This window comes from Dermacentor variabilis, chromosome 5, assembly GCF_050947875.1.
Source record: "Dermacentor variabilis isolate Ectoservices chromosome 5, ASM5094787v1, whole genome shotgun sequence".
In the NCBI taxonomy this organism is placed as follows: Eukaryota; Metazoa; Arthropoda; class Arachnida; order Ixodida; family Ixodidae; genus Dermacentor; species Dermacentor variabilis.
The window spans coordinates 69,267,742-69,284,934 of NC_134572.1; the positions used below are offsets into that span (position 1 = coordinate 69,267,742).

At 43.8% G+C, this 17,193-nt stretch overlaps 1 protein-coding gene across 1 annotated transcript in view; it reads right to left on the reverse strand.

Annotated features, from left to right (window-relative positions):
- Window positions 1-17,193, reverse strand: part of LOC142582757 (CTD small phosphatase-like protein 2) — a 56,915-nt gene that overhangs the window by 21,790 nt on the left and 17,932 nt on the right. Inside the window, exons 2-10 of the mRNA XM_075692779.1 lie at window positions 14,567-14,758; window positions 11,429-11,500; window positions 5,359-5,518; window positions 4,679-4,756; window positions 3,851-3,940; window positions 3,562-3,715; window positions 2,158-2,269; window positions 1,672-1,758; window positions 1,426-1,568 (exon numbers count right to left, since the gene is read on the reverse strand). Coding sequence (XP_075548894.1) covers window positions 1,426-1,568; window positions 1,672-1,758; window positions 2,158-2,269; window positions 3,562-3,715; window positions 3,851-3,940; window positions 4,679-4,756; window positions 5,359-5,518; window positions 11,429-11,500; window positions 14,567-14,740 — 1,070 coding nt within the window. The 5' untranslated portion in view covers window positions 14,741-14,758. The remainder of the gene's footprint in view (window positions 1-1,425; window positions 1,569-1,671; window positions 1,759-2,157; window positions 2,270-3,561; window positions 3,716-3,850; window positions 3,941-4,678; window positions 4,757-5,358; window positions 5,519-11,428; window positions 11,501-14,566; window positions 14,759-17,193) is intronic.

Below are 17,193 nucleotides of genomic sequence, written 5' to 3' on the forward strand. Positions count from 1 at the left end.
AGGCGTCTGCAGTGTAGCTCGATGGAACAGTGCTGCCATCTGCCGGCTGTCACAGAAGTGGCGACAGCGGCTGTAAGCGCGCGGGCGGGGAGTTTTACAACTGAAGCTAGTCTAGTAACGTTGGCCCAGGGCGCATCATCAATAATTTTTCCACCTTTATGATGAAGAAATTATGTTAGTAATGGTAGGAATGTTAGTTAATTTGTTTATATAAAAAAAAATAACAGAAACAGAATGCACAAGGACAATTTCTCACTATACTTAAGCACTTCCGGCACACAGCGAGCATTGTCTGCTCGTGTTATAACGTGCTCCATTTTGACGAGAGCTCCGCGGTCGGAGTTAGTCTCAGTCTTTTCGCGAGCACTATGATTTGACTTTGTTGCGTTGTGGACTGCAAACATAGCGATTGGCAATATGTCAAGCTGCAACATCGTGTCCCTTTGCAAGGCAGCAGACAAGCGGACTGGCTGCAGTGCATCGGACTGGCTGCAGTGCATCGGACTGCCGCTATCCGATCAGCACCAGGATTTGCGCGTTTATGGCAGTCACTTTACACTGGAAGATCACTAACGCAATAGTGTTTCGCGAGTCAGGTATTAGGGTAAACGCAAGCACACAGGAACAGGACCTGGCAGACACCGTGCTGACCATTCACATGGTCTGCATGGTGCAGCCACCTGGTGGCACAGAGCTCAACCACACAAAGTAGCAGTAACAAAATGTATTCTTCTTTGCTGCTGGTGTAAATTTTTCGCAGGAGTGTAATCGTTCACACATTGTTTTTGTAAATGTTTAAGATGTTTTACACTTGGTTAGAGAAATATTAGCTCTGTTTGGCTGGTTAAGCTCTGCGCCAACGAGTGGCTGGACCGTGAAGACCGATCAGGCAGCTCAGGTATGTCTACGCTAAAGTTCCTTCATCAGCTTGAGTTTATGCTTCGACCATTCCATCAAAATACCCAGCTTGCCTGTGGTTACCGGAATACCAGACACGTTCGGAGCTGCGACAGAATGCTCGGAACGCACGCTGTTTTGATAGCTCTCGCTTGGGGTCGACTGCCAAGCAGCTGGCGGAGAATTTGGAGGCGCTTCGCGCGCTCGCTCCTAGAGAACTGGAAGTCGACGACACGTCATGCCGTCATGACGCAGAGCCAGTGAAGGCGGAGCTTAGCCCCGATCACTCGGCAAACGAGCTGAGGAGAAAATGCATGACTGTGGAGGAGGGTAACTTGTAATCGTCCATAGCTCTCTTAATATGAGACGTTTCACACAAATTGTGGTGCGAATGACTAACTTTAGCTGTACCCTACGCGTCTACAACGTTTGTCCAAACCGTTTCAGGGGCCCTTCAGTAACGCTCTTGCATTCAAGAGGTTGGGTACCCCTGCCAGCCAGGATCAACATGTCTAAAGACAAACTTGCCTGATAAGCTTCCGCTGAGGATCCAGGAGATTCAGAAGCTTGTCCGCATATACCTTCTTGGAGGCCGTGAAGAGAATGACTTCAAATATTTTGGACACCCGCTCCAAGAACTCGCGGAAGAAAGGGCGCGTTCGAACATACACCTGTTGGGAAAATAAAGCATCATTGTTCACTAGAAACACATTTTTAAGATATTGCACAGCATCACAGAAGAGATAAAGATAAGAAGAAAGAATTAGCACTTACCTTGTATTCTACATCTTGGAAGGTGACTGGAAAGGTAAATGTTGCATCTTCCAATTCTACCAAACTGCAGTGCACTAAGGTTTCATCCTGTAGAAAGCAAGAATGGGGGAAAAAAAAAAGAATGATTATTGGTACTATCACCAACACAGTTGTCTCCACGGGCACTAGCTTTTTTTTGCATGCTTAAATTTGGTCAATTCTTGCATTGCATTTATTCTCCTTGCTATGCATGCATTGAGAGGGACTATGATAAGTTAGCATATGCATGTCTTCATCCCCGCAGCTCTTTTTAAAGCATGCATGCATTTTCTTCATTATATGCAGCTTCCTTCTTTGGCTTCTAGACTTTGAGACAACCTCTGACAGTGTCCTGTCAGTTATGTTAGGCTGAACGTGCTTCCTCTTATTTCCAACAGCTCTCGCTTTATATGCCAATATGATTCTCCGTTCTTTCTGAAAGTTAACCAAGTGACCACCAAATCTCACCAAGTCCAGCACAAGCGAGAACTCTGGGCTACTTCGTGTCCTCAGTGGTAATGCAGGACAGCGGGCACGCATTTCAGGTGTCAATGGCGGCAGATGCTTAATGAAGTAATAGCTGGAAAAAAAGAAATTTTATTATTGGCAACAATAAAACACAGAAACAAAGGAGAACGGCATTGTGACAGTTTTACACAATTGCAGGCACCTAAATTACTCTGAGGCCAGAGTGCAAATGAATGTATCATGGGAGTCACACATGTGATCTTTAAAGTTCGTAAAGGATGGCACGCATCTGTAAAAACTTTGCCCTTAGCACAAACTTTTGTGGCAGACATACATGTTTTATTAAGGATGATCTAACTTTAGATGCAGCACAGAGACAACGGCAAACATGGAACCAGCAGAGACTGCAGTTATCAGCAGAGGCTGCAGTTATCAGCAGAGACTGATAAGTGATGCATTGTTTTTAGATCACATTTACTTTTTCAGCAACATTTTTGCTGCCAATTTCACCTGCTTCAGGAACAAATACAGGATAAGCTTGCTCAAAGGAAGCAAGTTGGTATATAGTGTATTCTGCTGCCCCAATTTATACCTTTACAATTTTTCACAAGCCTCATTTTGTTGAATACCACAGAATTCATGAAATCATAAAAAGCACAAATTCGTAAGCATTATGAAAAATTCGGGAGGGCTGGCAGGTACGGACAATAACTAGACTTTGGCGAGTTCGTTCATCTTGCTGACAATGCTCTAACAGCGCCAAGGCCAAGGACAAATTGGACAGAACCCATGGCGCGTGTTCCTTTTTGGCCTCATCCTTCACACTGTTAGGACACTGTATGAAAGGAAAGGTTTAGGAAAGGAGAGAATGCAGTTTTGGCTACAGAGAGTGTTCAATGCTGTTTTTGTAGACTCATAAGTTTTTCAGTTCTATTTCATTCAAATTTACACAATGGTCCGTGTTCATCGACCGTGTTTCCAATTTGAGGGCATTTTGGATATGCCTAATCCAACAAAGCTTTCAGTTACTCAAACTTCCTTGGCTTCCCAGTGTGCGAAGCGATGCAGTCAGAAACAGCTGATGAGCGTCAATAAAGTTATTAAACTGTCAAAATGTGTCCACTTGTTCTTCATTAATATTTAAGGGCTGGCTCAAGAAGGTCATACCCTCTTACTGTACTGCTCAACTATGTTTTGTTGTTAGCTGCAATACTGTTAACAAGTGTATAACAGTTGGTCATTCATATTACGATGCAATGTATTTTCCCATGTCCTACAACAGCCTTCATGTGCAAGCTAGCAGTATGTATGAAGTAAATAAATAAATAAATTAGTTGAACATTCACGCTACCGCTGCCAATGTCAATTTATAGAATAAAAGGAAAAGAAAAAAAAAGGACGTACGGGTCAAAGGTATCCCAGTCCTCAGCAACCTTGGCCTCTTCGGCCGTCGCACACTCGGAGCTGTAGACTGCAGATGCCTGCTCCACATACGGGCACTCGGTGCTTACATCGGACTTGAGGTCAACCAGCTGGTCTAAGTCACATGACTGCAACTCTGGAAAACCAATCAATCAATCAATCCATTTTCATTCGAAGTAGAAAGCACAGCACTAAATGTGCAACCATAAAAAATACATTTTTGGTGCATCATAAGCTTTATGTCAATCACACAAGTGTGCCAAGGACTTACCATCCACAGGCAGTGGCTCTTCATCATCAGAATTTGGGCAAGGATCAACTGCAAGACTTTGGAAGCCCAGCTTCGCGTCTGTGGCTGCCTCTGGAAAACCAAAAGTAGCGATGTATGGGAACAGCAGAAAACAGTCTGGCAGCTCGCACCTGGTTATGCTCTACATTGGGCTTACCTCTGCAAACTGCCTAAATTTTACCTGTTGTTTCAGTTACTATTAACAGTCAGTGCTTCCATCGAAATATTCACCATTAATCTCACCATGCCACGAAAGCACCAATTAAAATACAACAGAAACTTAGAATCACATTTGGCACGCATTGCATGGTGAAGAAGTTTGTGTTGCCAGAATAAGCACTGTATAAGGACAACTAAACAAGCTGTTGAAGTCCCTCCTTAAGCTACACAACATAATATAAATTACTTCTGCTTTGCAAGTTTGCCATTTTGTAATTTCATTGACTTTTGTGTTGCTACACTGAAATAATTTGTGGGCACTAAGTTTTATAAAGGAGAAAAAAAAAAATGGCCACATAAGTTAGTGGGCTGTGAGCAGAAACGTTGGTCTTGCTAACCATTTGCACTACAAGTTTTTCTTGCTTCCAGGCCACTCAACGAACTTAAGAAGTTGTACCATCACAACACTAAGTTTGTGCTTACAGCACATATTCACAATTTCGTGCACAGCAATGGTAACAAAGAATTCAGCCTGAATAATTTGGAGTGCTGATCATACTTTTTAATGACATACACTACTACAGTGATTAAAATGAAAAATATCCAGTAGTGTTACCATATAAGGACATCAACACTGTACTAATAACATACCATTGAAAAGTTGGTAGACAGGTGAAAAGAGTGCATCCTCAGGGCCCGATGGCTCTGTCACTTCACTGGGGGTGTCATCTGGTGAGATGTAAATGACAATGTAGGAATCTTTTCACACAACTAAATCAAGTGCATGCTCTACCGCCAACATGCATGCATAAATCATCAGTCACCTAGGATAAAAAAGCACACTCAACTAAATTTAAGTTGTCGTAAACTAATATTACTGGTTTTCAATTACTCTAAGGATAATCTATGAGGCCTCACTAACAGTGGTGTTATAGAGACACCATGGAGGAAGTTAAGCTAGACCAGTAAGCAGCTTTAAGAATACTAAATAAGCCGATCTTACTAGAAGAGGATGAATAAGCCAGGAAGGGCAAAATAAAGGCCCTTGGCAACATCACTTTGCTGCCACTATGCTTGACAACATCGACAAAGTGATTGATCTCAACTCTACCTTTTAGAACTAACGACCAACACTTCCGAATTAAAATCGTGAGCTGAAGGATACCTATAACAGAGCCATCTCATTTGAGGATTTAAATTGTCGGTTGCTTTAGTACACATTCATAACACCCTGGTCAGTACGGTGGTCTTTTGTTCTCATAATCCCAATTAATTACCACAACAAAATGAACATACGAAGAAAAGAAAGATGAAAAGTCACACAGATGCACCTGTGACAAAGATGCGAGCCTTTTTGCAACACTGGCGCCCTGGCTTCTGCCGAGCCTGCTGTATGCAACGGCCGCTGGTGATAAGGCTGGTGTCATTGTCGCAGCCACCAAAGCTGCCAGAGTCCCTCGGTCGTTTTAACAGTCTTTTTTCTTCATTCGTCTGCAAACAATAAAGTGGCAAAGGTCAGTGCACAGGCAAGTTCTTCTGGCATAACCAAGCACACGACATCTTTTCATGTACGGCAGCCCCCCAATTCTTTAATAATACCAGCACCTTGTAGTGGGGTAGACGTGGTGGCATTAAAGCGCACATGCTACAGTGTAGTCTGCTAGGATGTCCCATTCACTGTGACTGTGTATGTCCCATTGAAAAGCGCTGACATTATTAAAGAATCAGGCAACTGTACGGAGACACAGAGAAACCTGGAAATTACATGCAATGCACTTTCACCATAGAACAAACCTGCGCAGCTGGCCGCATGTTGAAATATGTTGGACTGCATACTGCATCAACACCCCAATAGTGACACCGCTGCTTGCTGAACACCAATCAAAATGCTGGTTGCCATTAACACGAATAGCGCATTTCTAGAAGGACACATGAGTGCATGTCCTTGAAGTTCAACAAAAGCATCCAAATGTCTCTGGACAAGTTGAAGTGCCAGTTGTATGTGCTTTCTCTTTCCATTACACTCACAGACAACATTTTGCGGCAAAGGAGCCAAAGTTACCAGGAGAAAAAGAAAAAAAAAAAAAAGCACGCAAGAAAAGAAACTGCTGGACAGTCTCAAATTCATTCTTGTTTTTCGGGTAACTAAGAATTCAGTTTCGCTTTCGTGAAGAATGCATACTACTATTCATGTATGTGCTTGGACGTGGCTCAGTGGTGTTCTAGCTAAAGGTCACGGGTTGGATTCCTGGTCATATGTCAATATGAATGACATATGAGATATGAATTCAAAAGTGCTTGCGTACGATATAGAGTTGCCAACAGTCCCAAATTTGTCAGGACAGTCTCGACTTTTCGGTAAGGCTCCCTACTTGACCCAGTCAGGATGGCCAAATATATTTGCCCAGCCTGTTACCATCTTTTTTTGCACAATAACAATTACCAAACAACCAGATCTTCTTCTTGTATGCCTTAGAGCTTGGTTGCATATTTGTCTTTTGTTTACTGTTGCATTTTCATAAACATAAAGGCGGCTTTGTTTTTGTCGCGGTTATATTTCTGTTGTAGACCAAACCATTCACAGTACCTTTACCTGTAATAGTAGCAATATTATGTCCCTGTCACACGAGATTTTGTTGCACATACAGACACAAGACTGGTGGCACTGGCAAGGTCGATAGTGTACACTTAACACACACACACACACACACACACACACACACACACACACACACACACACACACACACACACACACACACACTATGAACACAGTGTGTGTGCAAGACCAATGGTGCCAGGGAAGATAGTAGCATTTGTTCCACTTGCTTCAATGCTCAGAATAGCTTAACGATGTAAGTCTTTTCCTTACCGCTTACTTACACAGTCTGAGCTGTAAAACAACTAGTTTTTGAAACTGCATTAAAGGGGCCCTGAAACACTTCTTGAACACAGCAAGAAAACATGGCCGATTTGTTAATGAGGCTCCTGTGAACATGTGAGCCAAATATTACACTGCATACAGCAGGGAATTTACAATGTCCTGTCAATGTCCCTTGCATCTGCAATGTGGACATCGAAAGCTGATCGAAAGCTGTTGACCGACCAACACTACTGGCTGATTTCGTGAGTGCGAGAACATTCTCAGTAATACATAATTGCTAATTTTGAGTTAAATAAATGAAAAATATCAATGTTTGCAATCTCAAAAGGATAGAAAAGTAATTTCATCTTTACACTGTGCATAGCTGCGTCAGTGTTGCAAGATGGCAGCCACATGTTGCGTAGCGTAGTCTACCGTGGCTATCATGAGGTGCAGTAATGAGCCCTATGCCACCACGACACTCAACTTCTGGCCAGGGCGTTGCCCTTTTGGTTTCTCTGCTGTGTAGCTTCCAGCATGCTAGCAGAGATTAAAAGACAGAGAAAGCCAGCTGTTGGTGCAATAATTTGTTATAGTTGAAGGATTCAAAAAATGTTTGCGCAATGAGATTCGTGGGACAACATACTTTAATAGTGAGGCTATTCTATGATTAGTTATAAAAGTGTTTTAGGGCCCCTTTAAAGGGACAATGAGCCAAACACTAAATCTTTCCCAGCACTTTGTTGTTTCAAGGCATTTTTATCTGCATTCCCTTAAATGAAAAATGTTCATTACTAGCAGGGAAAAAGAAGGCTGAACTGTCGTTTTGTGACCTTGCACCAAAACCATTCTATCAGTGACGTCTGACAAGCATCATGGATTTTTACACCCTTTCATGCACACAGCACAATTTATGTGCACTAAAAGTCCACAAATGTGAGAAGGCCGAGCGCTTGCTCACTTTGAAATGCTTTATAATTATTTTATAAATTACACAGGTGCTTGCACAGACCGTCCGCACCATCAATATTGGTGTCACTGCCACCGTGCCTCGGATTTCCAAGAGATGTGCAAGTGTGCTTTCATGCAAAAGCGACAAAGAGAAGTGGACACACCATCATGGTACGCCTAAATTGGCTCCGTCGGAGCCAGGGCAACATTCTGGATTTTGCTGCTGGCATGAGCGTCGTATATCCCACCATGGTGCATACACTGGTCTCGGCTAAATAGACAGTAAACGTCAAGCTAAATTTATCTAATAGTTTGTGTTTTAACGCGGTGAAAAATGCTGACAGTTTTCCTTCGTTCTCATCTATGCGTACCTACTAACCTGAAGATTTGGAAATGCGTAAAACTACTGTGGCGGGGGAGGGGGGTGCAGGGCAGCACCTTTTCTTTTTTTAGGGGATTTACCTTTTGCGACAAGCTTACTCACATTTTCATAACTGCAAGTGAAATCCGTGTCTTGGAGAGTAAAGAGCCAAAGCTCCACTGGGGCACAATTTATTTTTGCAATGATTTTGCTGTTGCCGACTTTGCCTGCTTCAGATTTAATTTAATTAATTCGAGTTTAATGCCGCAAAAGTGACTAAGGCCATGCTGCGCCAGTCACAGGACAGTACAAGATCCAATGTTAAGGCAGCAATAGCTGCGTTACAGAAACTTCTCCGTGTAGGTTTGCTCAAAGCAAGTACCATCCTGGTGCCCCTTGACCATCAGCAGACTTTCGGGTGTTTTCTCACAGTGCTGAATATTTTCTCACATTCAGCATTGCTGTGGGGAATGGAGAGAATACCCAGCATGACTATTGAAATTCTGTGGGACCTGAGCGATCCGTCGACACTTCGAATGCTTCCTAATTGCGACCACTGCACGTCGCACCTTGGCTCATTCAATATGTCAGCTGGAACCTGATATGCTTGCAAGTTGGCAAACTCGCTGGCAAACTCGACTTCCAAGAACAGTGATTGCTTCTTCTTTTGATTCGCCACTCTGCTGGGGTAGGATAGCAGGAAACACCACAATAATATGACATACGCTATTGAATGAAGCAGTTTCCAGAGCTTGTACTTGAGCAACTTCAGCCATCTTGAGATTGACGTCTTCTAGCGGGAATTTGTGGCGAATGTAATCACATGCAGCTGTTAAGTACAGACATACAGCAGAGAAGAACTGCTCTCTCTCAATGCAGCTCAGTGCCTCAACCACAGAGTAGGTTGTGCTGCCAATGACTATGTCTTCATCACCTTTCTGGTTCTCTGCAGCTCCATAGTCAACTTCCAGCAATGAACGACATGCTTTGACAACACCTGGGTGCACAAATCTAGTCAGGAGATCCTCAAAAAGGCAGTTTAAGAGGCCCCTCAGTACATGAATCTGAGGAGCTTGTGTCTGAAGAAGGCAGTTTGCCTTCGCAAAAAGCAGTATAACATTTTGGAGAAAAAGGCAGCATGCCTTGTTTAGCTCCGATGACAAAAAATAAAACATGCGCTCCTCAAGGGTCACATGGCAGGCTTCCCCAGAATCCTAGGTATGAAGTTTCAGTTTTTTTGCTTGAGGTCCAGAATGAGCTCCTTTCCTCTTTAGCGAGAGTTCATCGCCGTTGGTGATTTTTTCCCGAGGCCTGCAGCAGTCTTGTGAAGAAGTGTAGCAGATTTTGGGTCAGTGCAGGGTTCTTGGGGGGTTTGTGAGGAAGTCTTCGGAATTTGGTATGACTCCAAAAACAAGCTGTGCTTGTTACACTGCTTTGTTTCAAAAAAAAAAGAGCTGAGTAATGGTTTCCACTGGTCGAGCAGCCTCATCAAACACTTTCCCAACGACAGCCAATGTGTCGGCGAATGCTTCAACATACTTCTGACCTCAGTGTCATGCATTGTTTGGAACTCTTCAAGTCGACCTTTCCATTTCGAGCTTTTCTCCAGGTAAAAGAAAATGTCAGCTAAAGGCTTATCAACCTTTACAGGAAGACATGAAGCTCCTTTTTGGGCGGCCAAGTTGATCGGATGGCACGGGGGCCCAACCCCCGTCAAACCTGGTTGAACCTCTCCCAATACAGTAGATACACTGTTTTTTTTTTGCCGATCATGACATTGACATTGTCCGAACACATAGCCAACAGGCTTCTGAGAGGAAAATTCCAAGACTTCATCTCATCCAGAACCAGATTTGCAATGTTGTGACCTGTTGCTTCCCCTTGTTTTGTTCCGAGGCAAAGAAGGTGGCTTTCAACTCTACTCGTTTCTTTATAACGAAATATGTTGCAACAATAGGGTAAAGCAGTGTATCCCTGTTGTTACTGCCATCCACAGCGATCGAAAACACTTGCAGATCTAGGGCATCCAGCAAAGGAGTCTCTGCGTTCGCGGCCATTTCCCGAACACTTGACGTCTTTGTCCACAGGTGTAGCGTTGTTCGCACTTGGGGAACATATTCCGGAAAAGTGGTCCGGCATGATTGCTGACACTCAGCGGGATGTTGTGTTCAACTAAAAACGCCGTGAAGAGGCATTCTGCATGAATCACACTGAGGTCGTTGTCGCTGCGTATAAAACTTGCTAGGCTTGGTTGGCTGTCTTGATTGATTGACTGTAATAATACAAGAAAACACAATCCTGCTACGCGGAAACTGAAACCCAAACCCCTTTTCCAGCGTGTCTACTATTCATAGAGCGGCCCGCCTGGTTCCTTGCACCACCATCCAGACGGCGCTCGCCTCCACAGCCCACGCAACAGGCCGCATTTCTAACAGAAAGCTCACCTTTGTGCATAGCATTCGCTGCCAGCATTTCCCGGTAAACATTATGGCTAAGTACACTGCAGTTTCCGGGAAGCGTGAGAAGCAATCGGGTATCTTTCAATGCTATTGCATTCCAGTCTTAACAGAGAAGCTTAAGCATTCCCCAAGTTTTTGTGTCTGTAATAGCTTACAAAGGTTCCACTGACAATATGGGTGGCCTATAAGTGATTCCAGAAGTGTAGTAACATCTACATAATTTAACTTACTAGTGTTCCTCCTTATCATACCGTAAAGAGTCCACAACCCTAGGAGGGACACGTTGACATGTAAACAACAAATCAAAACAAATGGGAACTCTAACACATAAGGTGTTCCTTGCCTCACAACATCTGAAAGTGAAAGAAAATGATCTAATGGAATTGTTTCTTGTTTGCCGATTCATCTTGCATATTACAGCCACGACAGGCAAAATATAATTTTGTCTCAAGGTTTTTACTTTTAAATTGTGGTAGTGCTGTAGGTAGCGAAACTGAACCGAAAATCGCACGAAACTAGTGCAAGCTATTTACCAATATGAGAAGCAAAGAAGCTCCTAACCCCTGATGTTCGGGCTCCTGTTCTCTCATTCTATTCCCCCTATACCTGTGCAGGGTAGTCAACCAGAACTATTAACCCCACTGTCTTTCTACGTCCTTTCTCCCTCTCTTCACAGCTACAGTAAAGTTGGCCATGAATGTAGTAAATGTTCACAGTTACTGTATCTTTCCAATATTTTTGAATATGCAACAAACAGCATGCTCTCACCATTGAGTTTTTCTTTCTTAGTGGACTGGCAAACCGTGGCTTGTCCAGCTTTCTCATGGCCATGTATGAACCCTACATGACGAAAGAAAATAAAAATAAAAATAGCACGCCTCAGAATTGACATTACATTGGCAACCACCTCGTCTACTTAATAAACTAATCCTTGACAGAAGCGACAGCATGACTGGCTTTCGAAAATGGTCTTGGAAAACTAATAACACAAACGTAACAGTCAACAAACACACTCAATGACAAACAGAATCACACTTGTAAGGCACATTCAAAATACATGATGAAAACTTGAGTATGTTAGAACATTAACAATGTAATGAAGATAATTCTACCTCACAGTCACCTGCATATGTCGGTCTGTGCCTTAATGCAATTTGCCTAACAACAAGCCGACTATCACCCACAGCATTCTCCTGGTACTCATGCTCGACACTGTTTCCTCAGTCTGTACTCACAGTTTAATCAACGGCAAATGAATTTCTTGCAGGAAGAACATTCTGTGCATAAGAGACTCAAGAATTACAGTAGTAAGAATGCTATATGTTTTTTTTTTTTTAACTGCGAACAAATTTTAAAAAATTATGATGTGGAGCACATAGCAGCACATTTTGGCCTATCGGGTGAATTACTTGCACAACAAACCACAATGTACAGGTGGCTAATTGAAAAGGTTTACTAGTTAACTTTTTAATTATTCTCTTTAGCATGGATGTTGCAATTGCAAAATTAAAAGTCGTGCAGTAGTGAAGCCATATCTGCATAACAGAAATCCTGTTATGCTTCAAGATACCTGTCCCCCAAACTGCTAAAAACTGCATTGGTGTTACAGTTAAGACCATCCCAAGCTGCTTGATGCACGCTTTTAGTGAACTGTTAACTGGAACAACAATGAATTTCGCAGTGCACTTTAACCCCTTATGGCTCATTCACACCGGCAGCTTGAGGAGGTCGCGCGACCATTTGCGACTCTCGATCAAAAAGCGACCGAAGGCGACTGATGTTCCCACCGGCAAGCCCGGCTGAGCGCGACCCGCAAGTTGCAATCCCGGAGATTATCGTTCTCAGCGAGAATTCTCGGAATCTACGCGGAATTTGCGCGACACGGGAGGAAGCTGGATGTAGACACATGAAAGATCACTTCCGGTGCGCCGCTGATTGGTTTACCAGTTTTGCGACCACGGTCGCGCGACTGGCCCAAAAGGGTCGCTTTTCAAGAAAAGCCACCGTTTGCAACCATTTGCGACCAACTTGGTCGCGTGACCACTGTCAGTCGCCGGTGTGAATGAGCCCTTAGTAATTGCATTTTATCAATAAATTTCTTACCCAGAATGCTTACTTTTTATTTATTGCCAAGTGTGAATAACATTGTTATAAAAAGCAGGTTTTTGAGGTAGAAAAAGATAACCCACAGATAGAAGAAATAAAAGTGGGTTACAGAAGTTTATTTTGCATAGTATAAATGCACCAACAACCTGCTAGTAATCAACAAAAATTATGGAAGGAATATACAAAGAAATTATTTTGTCTTTGTGTCATTAGCTACGCATGTTAACAGTGCGTTATTTGACAAAGGGAAATTTGGCACCAGTACAGCTCAAAACAAAAGATCACAAAGAGTCACTTTTCAATTGGTTTCATCAATTATTATTAATACTAGCTATTCCTCTAAAAAACACTCAATATATTCAAACAATTCAGTTGGTGAGCTTACAATAAATTTCTTACTGGGTACAGAAAAAAAGGCAACAGAGGAGGCTTCGTCGGAATGCTGCTCAGGTCAATTTTAGTCCCCAAACATGTGCTTGCGATGTCGTCCGAAGAGTTGCTGACCTCAGTCATGATCACATTAGTCTTCGCTTCCTGTAACTATGTATACCTCGATGCCTGAACCATCACTGCTGCAAGAAGACGACGATGAAGAAATTTCTCTTTTTCCAGAAGACGGGCCAGCGATACACACATCACTTCTGTCAGATGCCATTTTGAATATGCCAGTTGCCACATGAAAGACGCGCTCCAGATGTACAAGAAAGAAATCACTGGGTGTGCTGCCATCTGCCGATGGAAGCACCATTTAAGCCCCAGGTGAGCATCTCATTTAAAATGTTCAAGGGGAGTACAAATACCTCAAGGACGCGCCACACTCATCCAAATGTTTGGAATCGTGAGAGCCGCTCATCCAAAACTGTTAAGGGATTAAAGGAGCCCTGAACAATTTTTTATTGAAGTTGAAAAAGGCATTTGAAGTAAAAATAGACTATTTATGAAATACTTTGCCCGCAAAAGTACTTCAATGCATTCAACAGTAGCAGATTTATTGGCAATCAAACATGGCCTCCCTTGTGCTCTCGTTCCTTCTTCAGTACCTTGCACTGCGAAGGCTACGGCAAAGTGGGGCATGCCCACAACACTCTGCCTTCTATATGTCACTGTGGCGTGCAGTTCAAATTTAATTTTGGATGTTAACATAGACGCCATGACTTCCGATTTTGGTGCCTGCAACGCACTAAACGAAAGCCAAACGTGATTGTCCTCAGCGAGCTGCAGTGCAATTAGCCAGTGGACTCGTGGCGGCACCCCGCTGCGGCCGCGGTATCTATGCTGTGTAGTCGAACGTAGTTACCAATAGCAGCTGTGTATTGGAATCCCCTTTATTACAAAATAAAGCGTCCAGAAGAGAGTGAGGAGTAGTAGGCTTCTATTTGAAGAGAGAGCATTTGAGAGAAAGGTGACTTCGTGCTCCGTTTGTGAGCTTCATGCACCACATACGACAGCAAAACTTGGCTGAGATGTTCACACCAGTGCGTGCTACCCGCGGACTATAGCCCGACGGGTGGTTCAGGGCCCCTTTAAAGCCGGATATCTCAAAAGTGATGCTAATCTTATGACTTCCACTAAGCAAGCCTGCCTCAACAGATACTGTCTTCTTTAATTTGGCATTGCAACATCTGCCCTAAAGTCCATAAATAAAAAGTTAATTAGTAAATATTCTTAATTAGCCATCTGGTCATGGTGATTTGTCATTTAAGTAAGGTCTGCACTATCTGACACAGACGATTTCTTTTTTTAAATTTGTTCTAACTATAAAAGAATGTGCTGTACATGTCCCTCTGGCTTTGTGCTCACATTGTTTCCTCTGTTCTCCGATGATCCACGCATGCCAGGGGTTGCTCGGCACCTTGCCACTGTGGCCAGATTAGCCCGATGCGCCTTGCGGGCTTCATGCGTCGTCACAGCTGCTGCTGCAGGCTCAGCCCACTGGCGGCCTTCGCCAGCTGTGCGCCGGCTGCCTACTGGCATGCTGACAGCATGGCTGCCCTGCACAGAAAAAGGCCTGCCATGAACATCAGCAGTGAAGAGCAACTCTTGCAAACTGCATTCACAGACCAAAAAATTAATGGCAACAATCAACCAATCTATATGGAGCCAACATATGTGTGTGCGCGTGCGCGCACGCACACACACACACACACACACACACACACACACACACACAATTTTATGAATCCTGTTGTCTACAGAAAAAGTATGTTGAAAAAGGGATACTCTGGTAAAAGCCGTGCCACGGCCAGAAACGTTTACCGAGTTGTGTGCCACCTACTCTCTCTCTGTCTTTATACATATATATACACACACAGGCACACTCCATCGTGGTGTTTCAGCAATGGTCAATTTGGCACGTGTTGCAAATGCGAACTAGACCATTGTCCTGAAGGAAACATTCAGAGAGAAATTAGTGGCAAAGAGGTTTTTACCAATGATTCCCTCACATGACCGTTCGACCACATTTTCCATGTCCTGCAGACCTCCCTTGCATGTCTGCAGGGGACGTCATGGGGATATGCTGCATACATTTTAGACATATGCCGGGGCCTTTTCCACTGTCTTTACCACAATGCCTATTATGGTAGCAGCACATGCTGTGTGATAAATGCAACATATGCAGAGCGCCCACACATCAAGGAGATACATTTTGTGCACATGTGTACATTACACATACATGCACGTGTGTGGAAGTGCAGGATACTAAATCATCAACATTCTAGGCCTTCCGACAAGTGCAAGTGGCTTATTGAACTGATTGAAATTTTCAAACTGCACCAGAAAATTCATAAGGTACGACGTACGCACAAGCTGCAGACATGGTATCTCTGGATTGCGGATTGCAATTCAAACATCTGAGAAAACATAATTTTGTTACAAGAAAACTCAAAGACAAAGCCTTAATTGGAGGACAGATACTCATGTGTGTATGTCAAAAAAGGCTTGTTTGGGATGGTAGGATATCTGAAACAGGTCCATGACAATGTCCCTGGGACATCCGTGGTAAGATATACAAATTTGGACAACCAGGGGATTGTATTGGACAAACTTTATTAAAGGTCCTGCGGGACGCACATCAGTGCGCAGTGGGCATCTCCCATGCAGGGACCGACAGGGAGTACCTGGTAGCCGCTGCGCGAGCGGCAGTCGCTGTGCGAGCCTGCTGGATGGCCCATTGCTGGTCTTGGAGTAGCGGGCTTCATAGGTCCTCTCCCACTTGTCCGAGATAAAGCCGGCCGGAGCGCTTCTACACTCCTAGAGCATATGTGCGAGTGTTGCCGTGTCGTCGCACAAGGGGGCACGCATAGTAGGGGTCCAGTGGATGTCCTATTTCTCTCCAAATTGTCCCATGGGCAAAGTGTTTTCACTGGGTTCTGACTTTCATGATGCAAATAAATTGTCAAATTTTGCAATGCTGCACCTCGTCACTACCCGGCCCACTTGACTTCAGGCACCCAAGGCCACTCTCCTTCGGTCACCTACCGTGTTGTAGCAAAGGGAATACTAGGCACACCCAGTTTTCAGTGTGCTTGTCGTTTTATACCTGAATATCTGCACATTTCCCTCAAATGTGCTAAGCTAAAATGCTCCAGGTGCCACTCCTACTTGCCTCAAGTGACTGCCTCGATAAGTTGACGAATACCTGTGTTCTATAATGTTGCGGTTCATTTCCTGTTATTTTTGTCTCGTGTCGTGCTCAGTGTCCAATGCCAGTTATGTTGCGACATCGTCACTCAGCAAAGCAGAGACAATTATGAATGGCAAAAAGATCGGGAAATGATATGAATTGCTCAAAATATGGCTCCATTGCATCAGTTATGCAATTGTATCAAAAGCAATCCACTATGCAGGGTTATCCACATCTAAAACATTTGAATCTGTGTCTGTCCATATGCAAGTCATGGTGCATAAAAGGTGACTCTGCAACCTTGTTTCCAATGAGGAAGAGCAAACACTACACTTTAATCTGATGAAATGTAATGAAAACTCTTTTATGCAAATAAGATTGGTCGTGCAGTTTGGCACGTGGTGAACAGGTGCTTCGGAGCCGAGAGCTAGGAGACCTTCCCGATCGGCTCGGTCCTTTGGCATTATCAGCAGAAAATTCCTTCTAGTGAATATTTACTTAGCGCGTGCTGGTGGGCGAGTTAGTTATACATGCATACGAAGAAGGCGCCAAACAAAACGACGGACGAAGGAAGACGACACTGGAAACATGTAGCGCCTACGTGGTTGTCCCGTGTCGCCTTCCGTCGTTTTATTTGGCGCCTTCGTCGTAATCGGTGAATATTTGCATTGTCGGCCTTCCAACAGAGACTCGATCGGACGGCTCGTTCTGCGAATGATGTGCTATCGCGGCTCCGCAGCACCGAAATCGACAACGACCCTTCGCGTGGTCGATGCATGCAGCTCGCTCTCCAGCGCACTCA